The 20,121-nt window shown below is 50.3% G+C and overlaps 8 protein-coding genes across 8 annotated transcripts; 3 read left to right on the top strand and 5 right to left on the bottom strand.

Annotated features, from left to right (window-relative positions):
• Positions 1-604: 604 nt before the first annotated feature.
• Positions 605-3,381, bottom strand: Z518_04111 (uncharacterized protein; the record flags this gene model as incomplete). Its single annotated transcript, XM_013417819.1, has 3 exons — positions 605-1,169; positions 1,223-1,941; positions 1,993-3,381. 3 exons carry the CDS (start codon positions 3,379-3,381, stop codon positions 605-607), a joined length of 2,673 nt encoding a protein of 890 aa, XP_013273273.1.
• Positions 3,382-4,656: 1,275 nt separating this feature from the next.
• Z518_04112 (uncharacterized protein) lies at positions 4,657-5,524 on the bottom strand (the record flags this gene model as incomplete). The annotated part of the gene is made up of 3 exons (XM_013417820.1): positions 4,657-4,680; positions 4,729-4,888; positions 4,953-5,524. The coding sequence occupies 3 exons, from the start codon at positions 5,522-5,524 to the stop codon at positions 4,657-4,659; spliced, it is 756 nt and encodes a 251-aa protein (XP_013273274.1).
• A 3,909-nt stretch (positions 5,525-9,433) lies between these two features.
• Positions 9,434-9,760, bottom strand: Z518_04113 (uncharacterized protein; the record flags this gene model as incomplete). Its single annotated transcript, XM_013417821.1, has 1 exon — positions 9,434-9,760. One exon carries the CDS (start codon positions 9,758-9,760, stop codon positions 9,434-9,436), a length of 327 nt encoding a protein of 108 aa, XP_013273275.1.
• A 1,558-nt stretch (positions 9,761-11,318) lies between these two features.
• On the top strand, positions 11,319-12,654 carry Z518_04114 (uncharacterized protein; the record flags this gene model as incomplete). The annotated part of the gene is made up of 4 exons (XM_013417822.1): positions 11,319-11,391; positions 11,444-11,715; positions 11,767-12,012; positions 12,064-12,654. 4 exons carry the CDS (start codon positions 11,319-11,321, stop codon positions 12,652-12,654), a joined length of 1,182 nt encoding a protein of 393 aa, XP_013273276.1.
• Positions 12,655-12,728: 74 nt separating this feature from the next.
• Z518_04115 (uncharacterized protein) lies at positions 12,729-13,658 on the bottom strand (the record flags this gene model as incomplete). The annotated part of the gene is made up of 4 exons (XM_013417823.1): positions 12,729-12,922; positions 12,977-13,241; positions 13,297-13,339; positions 13,393-13,658. 4 exons carry the CDS (start codon positions 13,656-13,658, stop codon positions 12,729-12,731), a joined length of 768 nt encoding a protein of 255 aa, XP_013273277.1.
• A 701-nt stretch (positions 13,659-14,359) lies between these two features.
• On the top strand, positions 14,360-15,140 carry Z518_04116 (uncharacterized protein; the record flags this gene model as incomplete). Its single annotated transcript, XM_013417824.1, has 3 exons — positions 14,360-14,600; positions 14,650-14,932; positions 14,981-15,140. 3 exons carry the CDS (start codon positions 14,360-14,362, stop codon positions 15,138-15,140), a joined length of 684 nt encoding a protein of 227 aa, XP_013273278.1.
• A 225-nt stretch (positions 15,141-15,365) lies between these two features.
• On the bottom strand, positions 15,366-15,754 carry Z518_04117 (uncharacterized protein; the record flags this gene model as incomplete). The annotated part of the gene is made up of 2 exons (XM_013417825.1): positions 15,366-15,409; positions 15,490-15,754. The coding sequence occupies 2 exons, from the start codon at positions 15,752-15,754 to the stop codon at positions 15,366-15,368; spliced, it is 309 nt and encodes a 102-aa protein (XP_013273279.1).
• A 2,034-nt stretch (positions 15,755-17,788) lies between these two features.
• On the top strand, positions 17,789-19,634 carry Z518_04118 (uncharacterized protein; the record flags this gene model as incomplete). The annotated part of the gene is made up of 2 exons (XM_013417826.1): positions 17,789-19,286; positions 19,339-19,634. The coding sequence occupies 2 exons, from the start codon at positions 17,789-17,791 to the stop codon at positions 19,632-19,634; spliced, it is 1,794 nt and encodes a 597-aa protein (XP_013273280.1).
• Between the last annotated feature and the right edge of the window lie 487 nt (positions 19,635-20,121).

Genomic DNA, 20,121 nt, shown 5'->3' on the forward strand with positions numbered 1-20,121 from the left:
CGCGGCCTGGGACAAGAATTCCAGATAAACAAGAGTGCTGAAAATGACGATATTGAAGTCGGTAAAGGGCTGGAGGTTTATTGGGCTGACTAAACCAAAGCGAATCAAAGATTTTGCTGTCTCGAGGAGAATACGATGGTCGGCACAACTTAAAACTGGACGGGGTTGTCCTCCAAATTCTCCTTCCTCCATAGACTTCCCACTGGTTCGTCCGACTCGTGCCTACCGGCTTCACACCTAATTGCTCCATAGTTTCCCCGCGCTTTGGGTCTCCGAAGTTCGGGCGTGCCGCAGAGTTTCATTTCAGAACTTTGAGGGGCCTGTCGCCAGAACCATTCCGAAATCCGGGGGCAATTCGAGCTGTACAGTCAGAACAGCCGTATTTGTGACGGAAATATTCTGTCTTGTTGGGAAAGGCTGTGGTTCCCGCCCAGGTGACCCAGCTCTCGACTTCATACCGGAGACGTTCCACCCCCCGCAAGATTTGGGAAGCAAATCAACTAAGGCCTAAAGCCAATCAGAAACCCAAACTGTAGGGACCTGAAGCTGTCTCTGAGGGTTTCTCTGATGGCTTAGCCGTCGGTCGAGGTGACGTGGTGAGTGATCAATCGCTATTGATATCGAAACTTTCGAGTATTCGGATGAACTTCTTTGCTAATCCCCAGAACCGCATCTTTCGTAGCATCGTTTGAGCATCCTGACTGAGTACTTTCAATCCTTCCTCGCTGAAGATGTTCTCGGCGGCGCCTACACTCGCTCGGCCTCCATTCTCAATCCATGTCGAGATGGCAGTCCGCTGACCATCCCGATGATTTGACAAATCTAAATGGACAGAGCACGATTCACAATCGGTGTCTGGAGACGGTTGGGGGCCAAACTTCGCGAAGGCCAGAATGAAGGTATATCCCATGAACACTCTTAGTATCTCACACGGTGCAGAAACCAAATATTCGTTTGCAACAGCAATGATCTGAGCCGCATGCCAGGCGAGATTGCGTGCCTTATGAGGGTTCTTGCGGAGGATAGATGAAAGACGTCGTTTGGCCGATGCCAAGCCATTGTTCGGCGGCTTCGATTGAGATGCTGAAATCCGGAAGATGTGAACGACGAGATCCATCGCTTCATCAGCGCTGTAGAGGTGTGAATAATGACATATTAATGAGATTAGACTGTGAGACCATCGTCAGTTCAGCCTCCCAATTTGCGGGGCATGTCAACTTACTTGTAGTGGATAAGCTCGGCAGTAGAAGAGAGATTGTACATTGATTCACAAAGCGCATTGAGTCCTTGCAGCAGGGTACTTTTGGTTTGTCTCTGAGCGATAGCTAAGGACGGGAGCTTGAGGTATTCCGTCGTGGACATGATGTCTAACTGTTTGATGTCCCATAACAGTCGGCCTATGCTTTGTGCACAGAGTCTCCTGCTCCAAGCTGGCAGATCTTCAGGAACTGGTTTGCCGGCCAAAATATTGCGGAGCATTTTCGATGTTGGAGCGCCACGTGCTGTAGGGGACGAACGAGAGTAAAGAGCTATCCAAGCCTGAGCAGATGGAGCATCCCAAAGAGGTTCTGCGCAGGGCAAATGACTAGGAAGTTCGGGGAGGTCAACGGCACCCCTTCTCGAAGTCAGCGTGCAGAGACTGCAGTCATATTCGAATGAAGACCAGGCGATCCGTTTCTCCTGTTCTTGATCCTTCCACCTGAGCCACTCGCTGGATGGATCGCTGGTTGACACGCCATTTATCACATCGTCCTTTTCAAACTCGGTACTGACCCGAGACTTGAGCAGACCCATTCCCCGAAGACACCCGATCAATATACCTCGTGAGCAATCTGCATTTTGATAGAGTCGTCGATTTCCCGATCCAAGGGAGTAGATTTGATGGAGGCAACATGCTATGAGATAGGGAGCATTGTAATAGTTGGTACTGTCAGCACCTCCCTGCAGCATGTTAAACCAACAATCCTCTGGAGTTTCCCGAGCGATACTCACCAGCCAAGCAATCATTTGAATACAAATCTCACTTAACGACCAGGATTGCTCGGTCCCTTGTCGATCATCAGAATACATGGCTCCTATGCAAGACATTGCTGCAAGGGTGACAGTGGGAACCTTGGCCATGTTGAACGTCGGCATGTGAACTAATGGCAGTACAGCGTGGAATTCACTGAAATAGAGTTCCAGTGAAGTTTTCAGAAGTTCCATGGCCGACATCGTACTCATATCCTGAATGAAGTCGATCTCCGGCAGATATGAGGCGGATAAAAGTTGAATCAGACTCCTGATGGTATTTCCATTGTCTTGTCCGCTTGATGCCATGGTCCCCTGAAGGATATCACGCAGGGGCGGTAGTCGATACTTTGGGGGTTCCGGGTTTCGTGTATGATCGAAAGGCCATTGGTGGGCGGCCGCTTGTGACTCGATGGCTTTGGCACTGTTCGAATCTTGCGCCCGAATGGGTTCGAATCGTGCTGCCACGTTTTGATAGTTTCGATCGTGCAAGGCTTCCATGGTTCCACCCGATATTGAGGACGAGGTCGGGACGTGATATATGCTTCCGGGCTGAGAATTTGGGCCCAGGGACTGCGTAGGATCACCATTATTGGGGGAATCCAGCTCTAGGTTCAGCCAGTCGACTCCGCCTTCAGCCATGCCGGCGATTTTGGGAGCCGAATTCGAGGGCATGAAGTTGTAATCGCCTGGGAGGTAAGCGCCCTCGAATCCCATCATGGCTTGGTTAAAATCGTTGCCCACATTGGTCGGGCTGGTAGTGGAGAAAGAAACTAGATCGGGAGGAATCATTGGCATGGAGTTGGGTTCCGGGGGGTGCTGGAAGAATGGAGCGTCATGAAACGCCTGGGCGTCTGGAGGTCTTTGAGCAGTGTTCGGAATAAACCCTGGAGGAGCTTGAACCAGATCTAGTGGGTGATCGGGATGCCGTCGGTAATCAGACTCTTGATAATGGGGTGTCTTCTGAGGGGGGGATTCGGCCTTGCCTTCTGGTGCTTTAGAGTCGCCGAGAGGCTCATCACCGGGGTATTGGCAAGGAGAGGACGACTTTGTGCAAGGTACACACGGTCGTACACGGTCACATTTCAGCTTCTTCTTCACACAGCGAAAACAGGACTTTTGAGCAGACTTCTTTCGGGTTATGGAGGCTTGATGGGCCGTTCGGAGATGTCGGAGGAGTACATCGTTCCGCGAGAATTGACGACCGCATTCGCCACAGGAGAAGTGTTCACGTCGAGCAGGCGGTAGATGGGACTGGAGATGACGGGCGAGGTGGCTTGGTCGAGCAACAGTAAGGTCGCAGTCAGGACATTGGAGGGTTCGTGGTTTCTTTGCAGTGGTCTGGGAAATCCTCATATTAAACAGGGTCATTGGGAGGGGGGAAGGGACGAACCATGGTAGATTCCAGGTCTCACAGTAGAGGATATGTTAGATATTTGTCTTGACGGGCAAGATGCACTGGGTGAAATGCCGGGCATGAATCAATCACCGTTCATTGCGCAGGCACGCGATGTCGAGGAAGGAGGCAGCGCTGCACATTTTGCGAATGAAGAGATCAGGTTTGTGTTCACCGCAGCGGAAGACAGTGATTGACCATCAGGGAGGCAAGAATTGGGGATATCAAATTCTCTGAGGGCAGAACATGCGCAAATATACTCAGTAGTTGTAGGATGAAACTGCATAAAACGGATGTGTGTCATGGAGGAACCTGGGGAAAAAGGGCCGCCAGCGATGAAGAAGCCGGCAGCTAGTTGTTGACTAGCTATTAGTTAGATCCTAGGCAGCTTTTATTCCTCCTTCTTGGACATATTTGCACCCTCATTTTAGCTTGGGGAGCCCACTGACCTGCGATTCCCAGCCTTGTTTGGGCCTAATCAGCCTCTCCCCCGCGCACCATCTTAATCCTCTCATCTCACCGAAATACTGCAACCAGTGGCTGTTAGGCGATGATCTTCTGTAGCATTTGATAGCGGGTTCGTTTCCACAAAGCAATAAGTCTGCAGTCGATTGCTTGCTAGACTTTTGTCTGACATCAACAATCATAGCTTTTTAAGACCTAGAATAGAGAGCCCAACGATGCTTGTCCATGTCAGGCATCCCCACTGATATACAACTTACCCAATACGATACGAATTGACGATCAGAGCTTATTCAATTGCGGTACCCTTTATGGGAGCACGCGTGAGATGTCCCTTAACTGACCGTGCTCGGGGAGAGAGCCTTTATATCTCTTCATTGTGGCATTCCAACGAACCCCTCCTGCGTACCCCGGAGGCTCATGACCGGATGGCTGCAACACCCGGAGGAACACAGTTCGGGCCTGCAGAAAGAAACGAGTCCTGACTTCCCCCGCCCTCCTCACCACAATTGCCTAAAAGACTCCTTGAGGGACACTCCGAAAAGTTAGGGAGACATTGGGTGAGTTTGGCTACGTGCTGGGCACTTTCTGTTTAGCGAGCAGCCAATTTCCGTGCAGAACAAAAGCTAAAATGTTGACAGTCTTAGAAAGTCACCCAACATTCATACGAAATATCATGCACTTGAGGAATCGCCCATAGGATGCGAAGACCGACAGCACTAAATTCCATTCCGTGCTCCTCGTTCCTAAGAATCTGCCTTGCCATGACATATCCTTTGCAGTGCCCGCTACACACAACGACCTCCATCAACCTGGATTTCAGTTAGCATTCATCCGCGGTGGTCCTAGTTGAAGCGTACCTCTAGATTGACACCGGTAATGAATTCGGCCTCATCACTTGCCAGATAACAACAAGCATTTGCGACATCCACAGGAGTACTTCCTCGGCCGAGGGGAATCGTGGAAACAAAAGCAGCCCGATTTTCCTCCGTGTCTGGCTTTCCGAGGAACAAATGAGTCCTGGATTAGGATGAGTGTAAGGTCATGATCAAAGAAGGATTTGTCCAAAGGGTCAATAACGTACATGCCGGTGCTCCCCACCACCGGACAGACAGCATTGAATCGAATCTTTTGAGGCCCGTATTCGACCGCCATGGTTTTCGTGGCGTTGCTGACGGCCGCTTTGGAGGCGTTGTACCAGGTAAGACCAGGTCGAGGTCGGATACCCGCTGTTGATGCGACTTGAACAAACACCCCCGGTCTTTTATTTTCAAGAAAGTATGGAAGGATGACATTCGTCGAAAGGTATATCGACTTTACGTTTACGTCCATCACAAGATCGAAGTCTTTATCAGTGACTTCGGCGGTGGGCTTATTGGCATAGGTTGCTCCTGCATTGTTGATGATAATATCAAGACCTCCGAAGTGATCCAAAGCAGTCTTGAGAAGACCTTGCCAATGTTCCCTTTGGGTCACATCGGCGACGGAGAATTGACATCCCAACTCCTTCGCCACCGCTTCGGCAGATGCAGCAGAAAGGTCCGCAATAATGACCTTGGCCCCTTCATGGACGAACTTGGTGGCAATGCCTTTACCAAAGCCAGATGCTGCCCCAGTCACAATGGCAACTTTTCCTTCGAGCCTCCCTGGTGCCATCTTGATGTTGTGAAGGTTGTGCTTTGCCAGGAGCCGCCGGATTTTAATACTTGCTCAAATGACTTTATAATGTCAATGGTCGAATGGTTGACCGCAATTAGTATGCGAATGAAGACAAGCTCAATCTCGAGAACGAGAATTATAACCTCGCGGATTTTGCTTGGATGCGATATCAGGCTAGGAATAAACGTTTTCCTACGACCAAAGTAGAGCGGACTGGACCACCGACGTTTCGTATATTGAAGTGTGGCACCCCCGAGTCCGAGGAGTGGACAATCAAGGAGGCTATCGACGTAGAACTCCTCGGCGCTCTTTTCCGTGCTCGCTGTGGTATTGAAGAAAACGTTTTCATCGAACACTTTCTGGCATAGCGATCCAATCAACATTGAACTTTTGCCGCAAGCCCTCTTTTGGTCTGGATACCACCTCCAGTTACGCGGGATTTCATCTCCCTCGGGTTTCCCAGAGTGGTCAATTCCGAATCCTGACATGCTCTAGTGTTGTTAAGAAAAGCTTATCCGAGGAAAACGCTGCGGGGAAGTTATTATGACTAGCTCGTATTAGAACTTTCCTTGCCGCGGTAGATGTCCCTTCCAGCATAGTGGAGTTGAGCAAGAAGAAGTTGTACCTCTTTTCGTGCGCGTGATGCTGATGATGTATCACTTTCGATATCTACAGCATCCAGGATAGGCGCTAATGCTCAGGGACATCCCCCACCCATTCACACGGCTTACGCTCCGGGTCAAGCTGTCACTAGGCCCCATCCTGGCGGCACCTCCAATGTCCGAAGCCGTCATGAAAATTCGATACCGGGTATTGTCCAGCGAACTGGTCATCCGCCTCATCCGCTCCCGTAGTCATCCAATTCTCGGCAGTACGGGGCAGGAATATCAACAAAGCGCCAGAACAAATCCGGAGAGCCAGAAACAAGTTGTTGCGATAAAACATAGGCCCAAAATGTGGGCAAGGACTTTCGGCCAGGCCGGCACGATCTGTCATCACTCGAGGTTAAGCACGACATTTGCCGGTGTCCAGGTCGCGGTGTGAAGGGTCCATGGTAACATATTGTAGCCGAGGGATTTGATTATGGTGCCATGCACGAGATACAAGGCGTAGGAGATCTTGCCTAGGTAGTGGAAGATAGGCGCCAGAGAAGAGCAGGTCACCCCGCTCCAGACGAGGAGGATCGAGCCGATCAGTAGAAGCGCCTCGTCGACATCCTCAAACCCCCAGTGTTGGAATAACAGAGGCCGATAGTTCATTTTTCTGTTGTATGTACATCCTAATCGTGAATGCGGAGATCCACATGGTTCTGTACCAAGTGCCAGGTAGATGCATGAGTATCGCGAGCAGCCCTTCTCCCAATCCGGCTCTTCGCCGGCGTAACCTTTCGTGCGTGGAGTCCGGCAATAGTATGCGGAGCGCATCAAGTCGAGTTCTGCGCAGACTATACCAGCAAAGAAGAGTGATGTGTGCCGTCAGGCGGTATAGATACCGAGCGAGGGGACGGTGATGAGCCATAGTACGCTGCGCATTCGGGACGTCGTCACCCAAAGTGTGAATACGGCCGTGCTGCTGCGGAACTCCTGAGGATTCGTCCACTGGTGGTCATTGTACATGAAGTAATGTAGAACATTGGTGGCTGGATGAAAGGTCTAGACGGTTCGTAACCCCATAGATGTAGGACACGCGAAGATTTTTGTCTGATTGCCGTTTGATAGGCCCCCTTTCTTGCTAGATAGTGTGTCGGTTTTGAGCAACATGTGGCTAGTATGGATGCACTTCCACGAAACACTGGTTTGTGGTAGCTGTCAGAATCAGGAATGTGGCATTTGATGGAGAAAATATTTTGCCATGACCAGTGATGAGAGCCTCATCGCTGCGTGCCTGATATATTAGTGTCGAACAAGGCCTCATTGAACGACTGAATAGTAACAAGTACCCCTTTGTGGAATAGGGGTTGTCACCCCCATGCAGGATTTATGGGTGGAAATAGGAGAAGAAAAGGGGTCAAACCAACGTGTATATATACCAGCAATCTGGCAGGACCGGTTGTGAGGTAGACAGAGCATTCAATACATCTCAAGTTGTTCCCCAGTTCGACAATCCCATTCTGTAAGGAGATTTCTGGATGAGATTGAAAGCGATAGAACCTGGAAACTATCGCGAAAAGGGCTTAATGTTTTTTGTCCTCTTCTTCTGCGTTTCGGGTCATGATACTGCCAACCACTTATATCATTGTTAATAACGTATCGAAAACTGGCTCTAGGTTCTGGACGTGGCTCTCAAAGTACAATTCAAGCTGTTTATGTTGAGTTGCTTGTTAGCAGACTCCGATAGGCATCATCTTATGGCCGGATGGATGGCTTGTGCAGGTGAACGAAAGGAGAATTTGCCTCGCCAGTTTTGTCAGCTTGAACTTTGAGTTCCTTAATATTTCTATTTCGGTACTACAGTAGCTTCAGGTTCTAGGTTTCCTTTAGGCGGCTCTGTGGGACTTGAGCGTGTCGGCTATCAATACTAGGAAGCTGTGAGATCGGCAGCTGTCTCGAAATAGTGGCTGCTAGCTTGAGCTCCTTATTGTTTCCATTTCGGGTTTACCTTATCGCGCACGTTCTAATGATACGGATCCAAGGAAGTTTTCATGAATAATTGTTTCCCATAATGGAGCATACGTTGACTCAGATTCAGCTTAGCAGCTAAGAACCCGTTCCTGTAAGGACCCAAAAATTTCGACAAAAGGCGGGAAGCCTCATAAGGATTCATATCTAGGGCTTGTGATGACCCTCTGGAGAGCAAAAGAGTCGTTCAATATATGTCTCATGCGGAGAAGCTTTCTACGTCGTTGCTGGAGCCAAAGAGACGTCCAGTTTGAGTTCCCCTGCCTGCTTATCCAATGGAAGGTCGTGTAGGGGCTACGAGGTGGTTGGCGAGTTCGTAAGCCAAACCAGGAACTTATACTTGGAGTGCTCAGTTAGCTATCATGCCCACTGCGCTTGCCTGCAAAATACGCCTCGTTTGAATCACCGGATCTCTCATGTGCTGCGTAGATACACAACCACTCCTTCCCAAACTATCTAATTTGAGATGACTTCTTCATTTCTTCATACTTTGCCAGCCCTTTTCAAGCAAGCTGGGCAAGGTTGATATTATGGGAGCCAGTGATGTAGTCGTGATCGTTCTCCACCCATTCAATGCACGGGTCAAATTGCCCCATTGAATCCTGTCCTGCCAACGCTTCGGAAGTAAAACTTTCTGGTTATTGCGGTACCACTCAGCTAAAAAACGACCATGACAAGCATAATCCGTGTATGATCAGTCCGATTTGGCATACCTGCATGCCACAGACGTATGTCACAGGATGATCAATGAACCTTTTGGCAGCTGGCCTGGATAGGAGGTCGTACTTTGTGACGCTCTTCAAGCAGTTCATCAGCGTATTCGATTGGCAACTCCACACTCTTTCGCACGCGCGGCCTTTTTCTCAAGAGCAATAACTGGATCTGGCCCATCATCGTCATGTCCATTGACAGTGAGTGCCCCAACTTGGGATCATCGTGGGTGCCAAGCTAGAACTCAGTGGCACCATTCTCGGGAGGCGCGCAGGCATCGCGTCCGCATCGCGAGATTAGCATTTTCCTCGGTCAATCAGAGATGGGCATTGGGATTTTTCTCGACCAATGAGCAGCGAATTCGTCGGCCAATCAGAAGCGAATTCGTCGACCAATCAGCGACGACTCAAGTCACGTGAACGGAATTGATAATTCTCACACACGCGGGCAGGGGGGTCGGAGTCTAGAAAAAGCTTCGCTAACGCTACGCTTTAATAACGGGTACCAACCCAGACTTCCATTCCTGATTGAGTCCCCGCTGGCTCTACTGCGCAATCCACACCACCATCTCTGACGCTTACAGCCGAGCAGCCACTGGCAGTGGGTCGCTGCTCTCTGGCGCGGTATTATCGGCTGTTGCAGTACGACCGGTGAGCATCGGAAGTGCATGACCTGCAAGTTTACACAGCTTAGCTGTTGTTCTCACTGCGATACCCAAAGCCTCTCGCTCGTCGCAGTCGTGGCTTCTCTCGTGTCGTTCGAAGAGAGATCTCAATAAAGGAAGGTCGCCATCAGCGCTGGCTTTGGCGAGTCCATAAGACTCTTTGGAAAATATTGGGAGGGGAGGAATATCCGCAGGGTCAAGGTCTTCATCAGGAAGGTCACCAACTATGCCGTCTTCCATTTTTCTAGAAAATTGATCACTTGTGTTGGATAAATTCTCAGGTGCTTCGAGGTGTGAGATGTGAGGCTACCCAAGGAGGGTCTAGCGGGATATACTGTACGCTGCGCCACTCGCATTGGTGTGCCGAGGCACCAAGCGACCTTCTCTGAGAAGGCACCCTGTGCGGGGTATGGCTCCCTAAAATTTAGAGACTATTAGGGGCACCTTCCCGGGGAACGACCCCTACAGTTCAGGGAATAAGCACCTATCTAGGGCCCACGTTCAGTTTTCAATGTGCAGAAAGAGGGTTGATAACATTTCCTTGAGTCATCCAACCATAATCAACCACTTAGCTGATCACATCACTGAGCCAAGGTGTGGTTTAACTTCTCGCGGCTCACCCCCGATCGGGAAACAGGTTCATGCCGCCCTGTTCTCACCCCCCCCCCCCCGGGCGCGCGGGGGGCCGCCCATCGGATCCAGTCTACGCACCACTCAACCCTCGACGAGTCACGTGCCCCCCCCCCCCCCCCCCGGGCGCGCGAGCCGGGTGAGCGATCACCCTTGGAGTCACCCGTCGTGGGGGTGAGACTTAGCAGCACGCTACGGCCACCGTGGCTCCGATGGTGCGACGCCGACCGGAGGATCGGCCTTTCTGATTGGACATGTTTACCAGCACTCTTGCCTTCAAGCAGGCTTCGCGAACTGTCCCATCAAAAGGTAAAGTGCCGCAAAAGCAGCGTCGCGGCACCGATTGTTCTAGAACTACGTATGTACGCGGATGATTGGTGGGCAAGCAGGTGGATGTCTATGGATGAGCCGTGGGTGACTCCCCGGGCCAGGGTGGGTGAGTACCCGGTTGAGCCGGCTGAGCCGTGGGTGTTGTTCGCTTAATCATCATAGGCAACTTTCTTCGAGATTTGGCGTGTCCCAGTTGTGGTGCCTGACCAATCCTCTGCTCAGATTGGCCCGATATGACGGGCGCGGACTGGGGTGAATAATTCCATGAGAACACTCTACGTTGGCATATAAACATCGCACCAGAGAAGATTCACGGCACATCATGAACTCAGGTTGAACCCATATCGAGTTAAGGCTATAATAAGAGTCCAGCAGTTTCTACGATTTGGAGGATGAGGATGTGGGCTTGGCCCACCAGGATCTCGCCATGGGAATAAAAGGGTGTTGGACTTGCAGAGGTAAACACATCAAGAGTGGATAAGCTCCCATACGAACGTCAATGGGCTGATTTCTGCTTAGAGCGTAAAGTTCGATGTGACTCGCATTGGCCGAGATGTGGCAATTGCACGAAGGCGCGGCGTGTCTGTCAAGGCTATGGCATCCGGCTGTCCTGGCCTCGAGATGGCGACAGAAAAAGAGCAATCATCTCGCGAGATACGCGCCGCGCAGCGGATACTCTTCAATCAAATGTCAAGGGGTTCTTGAATTCATCTTCCTGGGACATATCGCTATCGGAGGAGCTAGAGAACGGAAGGATTTCTGGTGAAAACCACCTCCGACACACTGTCAAGCTGCTTGATACTAACGGCAGTTACCTGTAGCTCGTTACCTTCGGACCATGAAAGTCCCTCGCCCGACCTATCTGTCGCCCACCGTCATAAACAGAGAGGAGTCGCATCTACTAGGGTTCTGTATGTAGGGTGACTCTCCAGACCAATCATCATACTGACCAAAACATCTCAGTCAACGAATCAAGATCGCTGATACTAGGACCTACCGACGAGGAGGCTTTGGCACAATTTATCTTGACAATTGCCTTCTCAGATCCATCCGATGCGACCAATCCAGTCCTACAAGGCGTGTTTGCTCTCGCATCACTACAGCTTCACGGTAGCTTGAAGAGCTTTCGCTACAAGCATCTTGTCATATCATCAGTTAAAGAGTCAACCAACTGGCTCGACGAGAAGACGCTGCTTCAGAACTTGATGGCAACGATGCTTTTGTATCATTATGAGGTAGTATAACCCGGTCCGCACAGGCTTGCCATGGTCGGCTAATGATCACAGCTCTCACTCGAATCAAACTCCAAAGGGAGTTGGGTAATATATATATGCACAGTGAAAAGGATTATCAACACGTCACCAGCAATTCAAAAGCTGGTTCGGCAAGAATATTCGGTCTTCCTTGATTGGATTTATTATCACGAGGTCCTCGCAGAGTTCACAGTCAGGCATTGGAAGGTACCTTATGAAGGTTGCGGCTTTGCTCCAACAGCAAGATCACCCAGAGCCATCGAGGGAAGCGGTCCAAAGGTAAATGGAAGCCTTTTGCACTTTCTCCGGCATCATCTAATACTTCGGCAGGTAGAAGACAACATCGGCTGTCCACCTGATGTGCTCCAGCTCATTGTACATACATGTAGACGAGCTCTAGTCGCGAAACCCTCCGAGATGAATTATGAGAATGCTGGAATGGATCGCACGAAGGTGCTGGAACAGAACATTTCCAGGGCAGTAGGAGATTATGGCCCAATTCACGTACCATCTGCGACCCCGACGGACCGGAATACTATGGTCGCCGATCTTCATCGACTCGCGTGCTTGATATATGTCAATCGGGCGGTCCATTGCGTTTCAGGAACAGAATTCCGTCATAGGCGACTTGTGAGAGAGGGAATATTATTGTTGACCAAGATGGTAACATGCCAGAACGCGTGGCCATTGTTCATTATCGCCTGCGAAGCAGTTGGCGATGATCAGCGCCTTGCTATCCTGGACGTCTTTGAACAAAGTCGGCAAGATCGAAGACAAAGATCAAGTCACATTCATCTTATTCAGCATATGGTTGAGGCTGTGTGGAACCAGCATGATCTCAATGCGGAGAACCAAGTCGACTATCTAACAATTTTCGATGCGGTTGTTGGTGGAGTTCCATTCATACCACCATTTGCCTGAGTTCAGGTCACGGCCCCATCATTTCCATCCACTGTTCTGATGTTCTATCAAGATAGGTCAACTCAGCTTCCGGACTAGAACCACTCGTCATGATTTCCGTGATGTGTTACAAATTTCCCACTGTTCGCTTCCGTCAAGCTCTGAATCACCTGAAGCTGATCGGTGACTGATTCATCTACCGAAATCGGTCCATTGACGCCTGGGTCGAGCTTTCGAAATGCATTTAGCATGAATTTACGTATAGCCGGGTCGCCTGTGACGGCTTGAGCTGTTCTGAGTCAGCCATCTGTGCCGACACGACTCGCCTTGCGTATTGACTGACCAGCATCTGTGTTTACCCATCCTGGACTCATAGACAGTGTCTTGATGCCATCTTGGGCCAATTCAGCGCCGAACTTGGTGGTGACGATGTTCATGCCAGCCTTGCTGACAGAATATCCCAGCAGGGTAGAAAGGCCAGTGACACGAGTGAACTCAACGTCTCCACACTGACTGGTAATGAATATGATCTTCTTCTCTTTGCCGTTACGAACGAGACCGAGGAAGCAGTTGATGACGTAGATGTTGCTGATCAGGTTTGTTTTGATCTGTGTGCAGTCAACTTTTGCTGGTATCGCTCAAGTGCTAGCTGAAGGATCATACGTTCTCATTGAACTCCTTCTCCAGCGCTTCCTCCTTGCCATGACTGCACCGTGTCAGCAATTTGAACACTCAAGCGCATCAGGCCCGTTCACTCACAAAGCACTTGGCGGTAGCGCGCTGGTCTCTGGCCCTGCGGAGCCAGCGTTGAGAATCAAGACATCAAGCGAACCGGCCGTCACTTTAGAGACTTCAGCGGCAGCCTGATCCAACTTCCTCGGGTCGGAGATATCGGTCACTACAATGTGGATGTTTTTGCGCTTTGCAGCAAGCTCCTCAAGCGGACCGGCAGTTCCTCGACTTCGAATGATGGCAAACACTTGGTTCTTCGGATCGACAGACTTTGGCGGCGCAGTCAGTGGCATGCCTTTGCCAAGACTACAATTGTAACGGTAGACTCACAAGATTATCGACGAAGCCGAGCTGCAAAGACGTTCTTGTTAGCATGTGAGGATGTGATTGTGGTGTTGACCTGGGGAAGCTTACGCCGATGCCTCGCGTCGCGCCGGTGACAGCCCAGGACACCATTTTCAGTTTCGTCGATATTAGGCAGCGATAAGTGACCAGTATAGAATGTTGGAGAGGGTTAGGATAATATAGATCGTTTTACTCCGTTCGTTTGGTTGTGGTGAAGCATCGACGAAGGGGATGCTGTCGCATCCTCTTATACCCATCGCGGGACCCATCGCGATGTGCCACGGAAGTGAGAGGTATTCGGTCGTGTATACTGTAATCACTGGAAAGTATTTGCGAAGTAATATTAATAATTCACGTTTGGTATGTTCGCTGATACTGTCGAATGGGGGTGGCGGTAGAATTATGTAAAGCGAAGCAACTTTCTCCGACTCTTGGGCAAAATATTGAAGATGGAAGAAGCGCGATTGCTAAGCAACGCGTCCACCAACCAGAACTATTTCCTTAGAGACTTATCGGAGCAAGAAGTATAAAAGGATCATTGTCATGTGGAATAAAGTCGTAACAGTTCCAGGACTCCAGCATTATTGTTTGCAAAGAGTGTCACATTGTGCACAGAGTCCAAAAGTCGTCCTCCCCCTGCCACGTTAGCATGTCCGCATCATTGTCAATCGCCCTTGTTTTTGGCGCCGGCCAAAACGTAGGAGCCGGCGTCGTCAAAGCCTTCTCTGCCAAAGGGTACAGGATAGCAACAGTGTCGCGGACAGCTACGGCGGACGCAAGCGACAAGCGACTCCACATCCAGGCCAACCTGGAGGATCCCGAAAGCGTCTCAACAGTTTTCGAAACCGTCCGCAAGCAACTTGGCCATCCAAGCGTAGTTGTCTACAACGGTTCGTTACGTGGGGTTCGTTGCTATTGTTTCGATGCTGACGAAGACAGGCGCGGCGGCCTCGTTCGTGAACAAGGAGGACCCATTGGAAATTTCTCTCAAGGATGCCGTTCGTGATATGAATGTCAATACCTTCAGCGCTCTCGCTGCGGCAAAAGAGGCCGTCAAGTCCTTCGAGGCGCTGCCAAAGGACGCAGCCCGGACCTTTATCTTTACTGGAAACATAACGAATTCTCAGCCAATCCCAGCATTGATGAGTCAGGGAATGGGAAAGAGCGCTACAGCGCACATGATCCAGACGGCAGCGTCAGTCTACGCGGACCGCGGATACAGGTAGTCCACGCCACGTCCTGAGTTACGGCCAAACGCTAACCGAGGCAGCTTCTATTACGCAGATGAGCGCAAGGCTGACGGTGCTGCTGTGTACCGTGCTATTGATGGAGAGGCACATGGGAAGTTCTATGTGGAGCTTTCCGAGAAGGATCAAGGCCCGTGGCTGGCGACGTTTGTCAAGGGCACCGGTTACGTAGACTTTTCTTAGCGTTCGAACATGTAGGGTTCTAAGAAGAGATGGGAATCCACGATAGGCAACACTGCGCCCGTGAAGAAAGCGCTGATTCGGGCACCCGTCCAACAGTATAAGTGTATAAGGAAGGTAGTCGGTGCTCGATACCGTTTATGAATAAAGATCAAGTCGTCGTAGGTCCACAACGCGAGGAGGACACGAGTAAGGTCGCGCACCGTGAAGTTATGTTTCGGTCGGTGCTTATTGACAACAATACCCTCGAGCACCAAGGTACGCCGAATCCACTGATAAATGTAAGCCGAATATCCATGTCTTGATTGAACGAGGCGTAAGAGACAGCCGCATCTTACGTAGTAGACCTCACTTCTATCCTCTGCCTTGGTATCGGAGCCGGTAACACGGGTGAAGCCGGCGAAGAACCGCTCGGCGACGGTACAAATGGCGTCAGCGGTTGACCTCGGCCTCGACGCGCCTTTCTCCAGCTGCGGATGGCTCGTGGCAATGTAGAACCGAAGAAAATCTTTCACGGTGACCAGGTCGGGTGCCGAGACTCCCTTAGCCAGATATTGATTACGGGCTGTGTCTTCGTTCGGAGGAGGTAGTCCTTGTCGGTCATAATCTTCTCGCATGGCTTTGAGGCGCCGTCTGACACAAAGTGTTAGGATTATCTTTCCTAGCAAGAAAGAGAGCGTCAATCCGGGTTCTTTGCATCTCTTGTCACTCGCGTTGATATTGACGCCTTTCGTCAGTCGCTGATTCAGTGGATTGTGCAATGTCAGGTGTCCTTTTCCGCAGTCGAACACGTCCAGTTTAGAAACCTATTGATACTCATTCAACCGTCGATTGATCCGTATCTTGTCCGCCCGCATAGGACGGTCACTCGTTGGATGGGGGGGGGGAGTCCAATAGTGCTCGACAGACTCTGAAAACTCGATTAGCAGCCGCCCCATCCAAGATTCACCTTACCTTCGATATTTGGACCTCCCCGAGTTTCTCAGCAATCGTTGGCGTGTGCGCTCACTTCCTGATGCCGTAGTATCGTCCAAAACAAGTTCTAATAGCTATGCGTGAGATCGACGGCGCGCACCAAGGCGAGGTCGTTGGAAACGTGATAGAAGAGATGGAATTGCAGGATAAAATAGGAGTGTGTTGGATAGAGACGAGAGGTTTCCATAGACGACGACGTTACAGATGGTTGCTCTGTGCAACGATGTAGCATTCGCGTATCTATAAAAGGAGCCTCAGGACCTCGACAAGTAGATAGAAAATAGAGCGCTCCTTCATCTCAAGTTGCATAACAAGTTTGACAGAGTGTTTGTTGGAGACAACGCAGGAAACGTGGACACGGCAGTAAGGCGATATCGTCCTGACGAGAGCGTTAATCTGCATGCACAAGGTCGCTGTTTTGGTCACATAATTAGTCTCGCGGCGCAGGCGTTCCTATTTGGCGACGATTGTGAGGATTTTATGGACGAGGTTGCTGTCGCTGAGCAAGCGATAACTAGGTGTTACACGCAGACCTTGTAGAAGGCCCAGGAACTGCCGGGAACAGAAGGTGTGCCGAGAGCACGTGACTTCCAGGAAAGGGAAAGAATGATGTGATATTATCCTGGCGAGTCTGTAGCTGGATTATGGGCGATAGGCATGATGCTGGATCAGTTGGTAGGCATTCTTTGATCGCCAACCACGAGATCATTTTAGGCCAGCACAGTGATAGGCAGTAGAGAATGATGAACATTCAGTAAAGCCCATCTTATCGAATGGAGTGGTTTGTGGCATGTTCTCTCAATTTATAGCAGATGTACCTGGACACTTTTAGCCTAGGCTGGATGCGTGTTATATTTGAGTAGTGATGAGCGGGAGTCTCCACAAATCCCTACATAGGCGGCACCTTTCCCAAATAAGTTGGCAGTTAAAGTGACATGCCTTGGGCTGACATCGGCAAAAAGAATTCATGATCTACTTATACGTTCTCCTGTCGATAATTGAGGCTTCATCAACAAAAGTGAGTGAGTGTTCACCTCAGTCGACAGGGGTGGGGCACGGCAAGGCTCCGCCGTTCGAGGGCCTCCAAGAAGCCTTTATCCTTTTCCAGCCGATGCCCAGAGACGGCCAAGAGCAATGCCCACTTGCCAATCTCCCCTGAGCATTCCACGTGCTGTGTTCAGTTGTGTCGACTTGAACCATTCCGCTCTGCCGCCCCATTTCCAAGCGAGCAATTCCAGAGAAAACCACAGTTACCTCCCACGTCAAGAGAAACTGCAGGAGCTTAGGAAGAATTTGGCCCCTGTGTTCCATCATGCCCGTACTATCTTATCTGCCAACTCCACCACAAACCTTGGACATCGTGGTAACATTGCTAGTTACTTGGCAACTTGACTGTTTCTTCTCGAAGGTGCCCAGCTACGACCCCGAAACTCCCAAAACAATACACCAGTTATCATGATTCGCCGGTTAGGAGAAGCAAGTGAGGGAAGATCTCATCTGTACTCTTCGCGTTGATGCAGAATAAAACGAGGGTCTGTCCTGCTTTTGAAGGTGAGGAAAGCTTTTCCCCCCTTCCTGGTTTTGAGCCCAGTTGAGCCCTTGGCCACGGTGGCTGCCCTCTTCCTATCGTACAGTACTTCTTTCATTGATATCAGTTTCTCCTCTGTCCGACCAAAATGCATCCTTTGGTCAGAATTCTGGTTCCAGCGGCTTGGATTGCCATCTCGTTTTCTTCACTAGCATCCGCCGAGGATGTTCTGTTCAGCAGACGGACCTTGAACAAGAGAGGTCTTGATGAGGATGGAAACTACAACATCTCATTCTTTCATATCAATGATGTTCACGCTCACTTGGACGAATTCAGCTCCTCCGGGACCGATTGTACACAGCCCGAGAGAGGTTGTTATGGCGGTTATGCACGAGTTAAACATGTCATCGACGAGCAGAGACCAGCATACAACGACAGCTTGTTTTTGAACGCGGGCGACGAGTTTCAAGGAACGCTGTTCTATTCATTTTACGGCGGGGAGAAGATCGCAGAGACTATTAACCAGCTAGGTTTCGATGCCATGACGTTGGGAAACCATGAATTTGATGGCGGCGATGACATGTTAGGTGCCTTTCTGGAAAACCTCACCTTTCCCATCGTCTCGGCGAACATCCAGTCAGATCATCCCGTCTTGAATCGCACCATTAAACCGTACCATCTCTTCGAAGAATATCAATTGGCCGTCATTGGAGTCACGACGGAGACCACTCCTTCCATATCAAGTCCCGGCAAAGGGACCACCTTTAGCAGTGCCATTGACGCGGTCCAAAACACGGTGGACCTCATCAGGAGCACGACCAACATCACCAGAATTGCCGCACTCACCCACATTGGCTACGAAGAAGACCAGAGGCTGGCCGAAGCAACCTCGGGTCTATACCTGATCATGGGCGGTCACAGTCATACCCCACTGGGTGATTTTGAGGACGCCGAAGGGCCCTATCCCACCATCCGAAACAATGCAGACGGGGAGGAGGTTTTCATCGTTACCGCCTACCGATGGGGCGAGTATCTGGGTTATATTGATGTGACCTACGACCCGGAAGGACGAGTTCTTGCCTATCACGGCGGTCCTATTCATCTGACCAACCAAACTGAACAAGACCCGGCGCTTCAAGCCCAGGTCGAGGCTTGGCGAGGACCTTTTGAAGAGTTCGCTGCGCAGGAAGTGGGAGAAACACTGGTCGTCCTGGACCAAGAAACCTGCCAGGAGATGGAGTGTACTCTCGGAGATTTCATGGCGGATGCCATGTTCTCTTATCGCTTGAACGCCACGGATGAGGTGGATTTCGCTCTTATTAATGCGGGAGGCATCCGTGCGACGATCGATGTGGGACCCATTACTCGAGGGGAAATTCTGACCTCGTTCCCCTTCGGCAACTCTATCGTCGAACTCACTTTGAGCGGGCAGCAGGTTTGGGACGTTCTAGAGGGTATAGTCACCGGTGTCAATCAAAACAATGGAGAAGAAGTCACCAGCTTCTTCCAAGTCAGCCGTGGAATCATTGTGGAATACAATCCCGAGAACGCCAACGGCACGAAACTGGTCCGAGTCACGGTGGGAGAAGAGCCCTTGGATTTGCAAAGGGACTATACCATTGTCACACTGGATTTCCTTGCTGGTGGTAAGTCGGGAAAATCTTGGGGTCATCTTGCAGTTGAACTAATCGTGCGCAGGCGGTGATAATTTTTTCGTCCCGACCACGGATTTCATCACCCTGGATACCCAAGATGAAGTTCTTACTCGCTATATCGAAGAGCAAAGTCCTGTTGACATCTCTCTGGACGGACGTATTGCTGTCGTCGAAGGAGCTGCCGAGGATGCCAGTCCCAATGCCACTGAAACAGGTTCAGCAACAGGCTCTGGAGCGACAGCATCTGCCACTGGTGAGAGTGGATCTTCTCGCTTTGAGGTGCCAACCCTCAGTCTGATTCTGACCGTCTCCTTGTTGTTCCTTGTGGAATCATGCTAGATGTGAGGGGTGACTGTCCAAGGGGAACTTCCATACCAAGTATACATTGGTTCCAAATAGACAAGATATGCTCTTTTGTCTGTGGCTCTTGGAATGAGACATCGACTTTCCATTTCCAGGACCCTTTCCCTCTTTTTTTTTTTTTTTTCCCTTCTTTTTCTTGGCCCGAGCCGGGGGGTTTCTCTGGTAATTCTATTCCAAAGCGGCAACTTTTACTGATTTATTTAGATATAATTGAAACTTTGCTCCCTCATGTTCGCCATTTCGAGCCAAGGGCCTAGCTATGTCGAATAGAAAACTCAATTGAGACCTTGTCAACTCCGATCTCTCCCCACGTTTTCCGGAGCCTTGACTTCTCCGAAAGAATAACCCCAAAAATTCCTAATTCTCAAGGCCATGTTACCCCACAATCGGGGCAGTCTGGGGATGGACAAGGGACGAATGTATCCAGGGTCTCATGATGGTTCCTGTTGACTGCCGATAACAT

This window comes from Rhinocladiella mackenziei, assembly GCF_000835555.1.
Source record: "Rhinocladiella mackenziei CBS 650.93 unplaced genomic scaffold supercont1.3, whole genome shotgun sequence".
Lineage (NCBI taxonomy): Eukaryota > Fungi > Ascomycota > Eurotiomycetes > Chaetothyriales > Herpotrichiellaceae > Rhinocladiella > Rhinocladiella mackenziei.